Source organism: Triticum aestivum, chromosome 1B, assembly GCF_018294505.1.
Source record: "Triticum aestivum cultivar Chinese Spring chromosome 1B, IWGSC CS RefSeq v2.1, whole genome shotgun sequence".
Taxonomy (NCBI): Eukaryota; Viridiplantae; Streptophyta; class Magnoliopsida; order Poales; family Poaceae; genus Triticum; species Triticum aestivum.
The window spans coordinates 7982504-7988145 of NC_057795.1; the positions used below are offsets into that span (position 1 = coordinate 7982504).

At 44.2% G+C, this 5642-nt stretch overlaps 2 protein-coding genes and 1 long non-coding RNA gene across 4 annotated transcripts; all 3 read left to right on the plus strand.

Annotated features, from left to right (window-relative positions):
- LOC123083814 (uncharacterized) lies at positions 1-1193 on the plus strand. Of its 2 annotated transcripts, XR_006439358.1 has the most exons (4): positions 1-326; positions 423-573; positions 643-1010; positions 1098-1193. It is a non-coding gene; the product is annotated as an uncharacterized lncRNA (long non-coding RNA). The 2 variants fall into 2 exon arrangements; XR_006439357.1 differs by having other exon boundaries at positions 423-1010.
- Positions 1191-4920, plus strand: LOC123083795 (uncharacterized). The gene is made up of 4 exons (XM_044505711.1): positions 1191-1516; positions 1870-1934; positions 3922-4261; positions 4338-4920. Exons 2-4 carry the CDS (start codon positions 1909-1911, stop codon positions 4797-4799), a joined length of 828 nt encoding a protein of 275 aa, XP_044361646.1. The 5' UTR covers positions 1191-1516; positions 1870-1908; the 3' UTR covers positions 4800-4920.
- On the plus strand, positions 2814-3896 carry LOC123083804 (uncharacterized). Its single transcript, XM_044505716.1, has 3 exons — positions 2814-3046; positions 3126-3364; positions 3449-3896. Exons 1-3 carry the CDS (start codon positions 2914-2916, stop codon positions 3686-3688), a joined length of 612 nt encoding a protein of 203 aa, XP_044361651.1. The 5' UTR covers positions 2814-2913; the 3' UTR covers positions 3689-3896.
- Positions 4921-5642: the final 722 nt, after the last annotated feature.

Sequence of the window (5642 nt, forward strand, 5' to 3'; positions counted from 1 at the left end):
ATTACTTTTCCCCGATCGGTTAGCTGGTCGTGGGGATCAGGAGCCCACTTCCCATTCCCGTCATATTCTAAAAAAAAATCGAGTCTCGACCGGGATTAGTGCGTGGCGAGCGGTTGATGGATCTGCTCGGCGGCGATTCTTCGGAGGTGCTCGGCAATACTGCTAGGTGCCGGCGGCCCACTCCCCGTTCTAACTCAGCGATGCGGTGAGCGGCCGGCGTGGTGGTCGGCGGGCAGGCCGGGCGGTGTGGTGCTCGGCGGCTGGCTTGATGTCAGCGGGCGGACCTCATGTGGCTGTCGCGGCGGCTCTGCGGTGGGTGTATGCAGGTGCCGTACCGAGTCCATCGTATATTTCCAGGATCTTTTTTCTTTTTTGATTTTCTGACCGATCGAGTGTCCCGCGTTTTCTGCCCGCAATTGCAGCTGTCCAGGCAGAAGACGGAGATGAATCATCCTGGGAAGTGGGCAGTAGCTTGCGCGAACGAGGAGGCGTGGAAAGTTGGTGCCAACGGGGTGAAGCCCGTGCCGTCCCCTGGCTGTGGAGAGTGGCAGCAGCCATGGACAGCCATTTGAGGTGCAGCTTGTGTTTCAGATCCGTTTCTGAGTGTGGTGCGTGGGTTTGAGTGTGTCTTCATGTGTGTAGTAATACTCATCTGCCAATGGAGGAATCCACGAGATAGCAACTGGCGCACGGGAGGATGTGAGCAATCCTGATCCCATCGTTTAATTTCCTCTTCATTTTTGTTCGTTTCTGTTCTAATTAATTTCCACTGGAGGAAGCTGCAAGGGCGCAGGCGGGGAGCGCACGGGAGTGCAAGTTCCGATCAATTTCCACTTTGTTTCTGTTCGCTGTGTTCTTCCAATTTTCTTTTTTTTTGTTGAAGCAACAAGGGGGGAAGGTCTAATGCAACTTCTTGCAAGCCGGTTCTTCCCAAATTGCTAAATCGGTGTTCGATTTCTGTCGAGTCTGCAGTCTGGATAGATCATAGACTGAATGTCCTACCTGAAGAGGTTATTTGAAGTTTACAGTATATGCTTGTTTGTGATTGTTTTTTTCTTAGGACCACTTTCTAATGCTCAGTCTGCTGTTTATTCCAGGCCATGCTGATATAGAGCAGTGTTTTCATACAATTCCTAGGCTCTGTGACGTGGAAGCTCGGCTGCTACTAAATGGCGCTACTCTGTAACATATTTGAAAAGTTACCGGAGAAATCCATTACACTATGTTTGGATGTTGATATTCAGCCCAAGATATTGATATTGGCATTGGATAGGCCGAATTCTGCTGTTCAGATGCATTTGGAATTGAGTCCACTGAATTGGCCCAGAATATTGGATGGCCCGCTCGAAAGCCCGCCTCTCTGTTCACGAATTCGGAGGGGCCAAGGTAGATTTTCGCTGATATTTGCTAATGCGCCCGCACTTACCCCTTCGACCGCGCTCACGAAAAGAAGAGGCAGAGCGGCGAGCGGGAGAGGAGGTGAACAGGGCGCGGCGCAGAGCTTCCGGCGGCGCAGGTCAGCCCCTCTCCACCCTTCCCCTCCTTCTCCGTTCTCTCCGGGCGGTAGATCCACTCCTCCCCCGCATGTGTATGTGCCCCTCTGCCTCGCATCAGCCGACCGGCCCACCTCCCCGCCTGTCCCGTCGTTTGCCGGCGATGGCCATCTGCTTTTGCCATCGCCGCGGCGCCCTCCATCGGTGGATGTCACGGGAGCCATCCCCCTGGCCGGTTATTCATGAGGCCCCCCATAGCCCCATACCCAATCCCAATCCCTAACCCCATACAGCAACCCTAAATCCCCAATCCTTTCTACTCACCATGTATGTATGAGTATGCTAATTTATTTTTCCTTTTGATGAACAACAATAGTGGATTGGGCAGCAGATCTGAAGGTCAGTGGATCGGAGGATGGATTCGGAGCAGGCATATCAAAGGTAACTGAAGAACACACCATTCCTCTGTTATGCTTGTGATGGTCCGACGTTGTAGAGATGTTCTTTTGATGCTTGTGATGGTCAGATTTGTTACACCTGATAAAGTAGCAATGATTTGTGACATATTTGTGATGGTCTGATAGTTGTAGAGATGTTCTTTTAATGCTTGTGATGGTCAGATTTGTTACATCAAATAAAATAGAATGATTTGTTACATACTTGTGATGGTCTGACATATGTACAGTTATGCATTGTCCTTTTGATGCTTGCGTGAATTTGTAATTTTTTGATTCATTTTTTGTACAAATGATTGATGCCTAATTATGTAATTATTGTGTAGTTCCATAACATCAGATCAAGTAGACATGATTTCTTACATAACTGAAGAGAACAAAAGGAGAAAGAGGAAAAGGATAATCTTGACAGAACTTTACTTTGAATCGGTTCTTCTCGGAATGGCATACCTTATTTCACAGAGAGCACCTCGTGGAATAGGTAGTTTTAGTGATGATGAGCACAAACACACACTTAGGAAGTACTTGTTGAAAGATATGTATGATGGCTCAGAAGTGGCATGCTATGATTAGCTACGTTTAACCAAAAGAAGCTTTCATGATTTATGCACCATGTTGCGTGAGAGGTGTGGTCTAAGCGGTAGTGTGTATGTGACTGTGGAAGAAAAGGTTGCCATGTTCTTGCTAGTAGTGGGTCACGGTCTAAAAATGAGGTTGCTTCGAGGCACATACAAGCGGTCTTTGGGGACTATAAGTATCACTTTTCCGCAGTCTTAAGTGCCATTCTATCTATGCATGGGGAGTTCATTAAGCTTCCAGATGCTAATGTTCAACCTCCCGATGATTACAAATGGAAGTGGTTTGGTGATGCACTTGGAGCACTAGATGGTTGTCATGTAGACGTTTCAGTTCCTGTGGCTGCCCAAGGGAGGTACAGGAATAGAAAGCAAGCTGTCACTACTAACATGCTCGGTGTGGTGGACTGGAACATGAAATTTCTTTATGTCTTACCTGGCTGGGAGGGTTCCGCTTCCGACTCAAGAGTCCTCCGTGACTCAATGAGAACTGATCGCCAAGATGCATTTGTTGTACCTCATGGTATGGCTTTTTTTCTTGGCATTTTGTTCTCTTTAATTGCGGATGTCACAACCAACCTAATTGACTTGTTTACCAATAGGAAAATATTACTTGGCTGATGCTGGTTACACGAATGGGCCTGGATTTCTAGCTCCATTCAGATCCACTCGGTATCACTTGAAAGAGTGGGCATCAAGTCAGCAACAACCCCAAACTGCCAAAGAGTTATATAACTTGCGCCATTCTCGTGCTAGAAATGTAGTAGAGAGAACTTTTGGGTTGTGGAAGAAGAAGTGGGGTATCCTTCGCACTCAAAGTTTCTTTGATATAAAGGACCAGGTACATGTGTCCATTGGGTTTTCAATATGATGCCTAGTGGAGTTACAAATCATGAATGCTTAATTAAATAAAATATTGTTGCAGATTCGAATCATTAATGCTTGCTGTGTGTTACACAACTTTGCGAGGGATAGGCAACATATGATGGACAACTTATTGCTACAAGAAGTGGATAATGAACTAGCTTCTCAGCCAATTGAGGCTGATGATGCTAACTCAATTAGAAGTGTCCAAGTCACTAACGCATGGACCAACTTCAGGAACCAACTATCTAATGACATGTTTGCTGAATATGTTGTGGCGCATGCAAATTTACAGCAGTAGTGGGGCATGTGGATTAGCAAGACGATGTATTTTGCTTTTGGTCTAGCTAGATGTTGGGTTAGCAAGATGATGTATGTTGCTTTTGGTCTAGCTAGATGTTGGGTATTATGTTCTCTTTTGTGCATAGCTAGTGGATGGAGACTTTTGGATATTTTGTACATCATCATCACGAGAAAGCAATTAATATATGTTCTCTTTTGTTTGTCAATTGTTATTCAAATTTTTACTTGTAGCACCATGGTTGAAGAAACAAAGAAGAAGTATAGTATAGATTACTTGACATGGACAGATGAGATGGATAAGGTATTGTTGGATGTCTTTGTTGAACATCACAACAGAGGTGATCAAGGCCAAAATGGATGGAAGCCACATGTCTACACTGCTGCTATAAAGGCAATACATGATAAGTGTGGGTTGCACGTCACAAAGGAGAAAATATGTTCAAGGATGAAGACTTTTGACAAGCATTATGCTACAATTAGCAAGGTTCTTTCTCAAAGTGGATTTGGTTGGGATTGGGTCAATAACAAGCTACTCATGGACAGTGATGATGTGTGGAACAAATATGTGCAGGTAAAAAAAAGGTTGTTTACGTAATTTATTCTATGGCATATATACAAGCAAGTGATTTACTTTGTATGTTGTGCAGGCTAATCGGAAGGCAGCTTGTTACAAGAACAAAGAAGTGAAGAATTGGGAGGCAATTTGCACAATATACTCCAAAGATCATGCAACCGGTGAAGGTGCAATGACAGGTGCTGAAACTGAAGCGCAACCAACAGAACCCGATGTAGTAGCCGTCGAAGACTCTCCCGAAATGCCACAAAAAAGGCAGCGAACAGGTGATGCTATCTTGTGCATGCTTGGAGACATGAAATGTTCTTTTCAAGATGCTTTGAAATCACTTGAGCCACTTGAACTGCCCAAGGTTACCCCTCCTCTTGAAATCCTTGCTGCCCTTGAAAAGATCCCGGAGTTGGCTCGTTCTGACATGTTGCGAGCATATGGTAAACTCATCCTTAGTGAACGCTTATTTCAAGCTCTTATGGAGTTGCCCATGGACTTTAGGAAGGAATGGTTGCTGACGCTCAATGAGAAGAACAACATTTGAGTAGTTTCAAGTGCTTAATAAGTGTTGTTTCTTTGTTCCATGTAATAGCTATGAACTTGCTGGACCAATTACTATGTTATTGTTACATGTATGAGACTTGAATTTCCTATATTATGTTTTGTTGTTGGCTGATTTATAAGTGTTCCTGCTGTACAAGTGCTGCTGTTGCTGTATGTGTTGTTGTTACTATATATGCTGTTGCACAAGTGCTGCTGCTGTTGTAGATGTGCTGCTGCTGCTGTATATGTGCTGATGTGCAAGTGCTGCTGCTGTATATGTGCTGCTGCTTCTGTATATGTGCTGTTGTGCAAGTGCTGCTGCTGTATATGTGCTGCTGCTTCTAAGAAAGTGTTGCTGTGTATGTGCTGCTGTTCTAAGAAAGTGCTTGTGTATGTGCTGCTGTTCTAAGAAAGTGCTGATGTGTATGTGCTGCAGCTGCTGTGTATGTGTTACTGTCTAAGTCATGTTTATATGTATAATTGTTGGTTTTGGTTAAGTGCATCTAGTTTATAACTGCTGCCATTTAAACATTACAACAAAGTTCAGTTTGATCATATGACAAATGATCAATTCCAATGTAGATAATGACCATCCAAACAAGCTTCAGAATTGAGCTTGTCATGAGAATACCAAGTGGCAATTCTGTGCACATCCAAACAACAGAATTGGGTTCAATGTCAATATCAAAGCCAAGGAGATTTGATATTGAGGCCAATTCAATTACATGGCCCTCAATATCAACATCCAAACAAAGCATTAGCATTTTATTCATGGCCTCCACATTACATTGGAATATGTAACCATGTAAAATATCGATTTGAGGGTACACGAAGTTGGGATGTA

Bases quoted from the DNA above. Each gene is read 5' to 3' on its own strand.
- LOC123083795 (XM_044505711.1), top strand. From the start codon at position 1,909: ATGGATTCGGAGCAGGCATATCAAAG. The intron at 1,935-3,921 runs GTAACTGAAGAA...TTTTACTTGTAG, and splicing joins TCGGAGCAGGCATATCAAAG to CACCATGGTTGAAGAAACAA. The intron at 4,262-4,337 runs GTAAAAAAAAGG...TATGTTGTGCAG, and splicing joins TGTGGAACAAATATGTGCAG to GCTAATCGGAAGGCAGCTTG.
- LOC123083804 (XM_044505716.1), top strand. From the start codon at position 2,914: ATGCTCGGTGTGGTGGACTGGAACATGAAATTTCTTTATGTCTTACCT. The intron at 3,047-3,125 runs GTATGGCTTTTT...GTTTACCAATAG, and splicing joins TGCATTTGTTGTACCTCATG to GAAAATATTACTTGGCTGAT. The intron at 3,365-3,448 runs GTACATGTGTCC...ATATTGTTGCAG, and splicing joins TCTTTGATATAAAGGACCAG to ATTCGAATCATTAATGCTTG.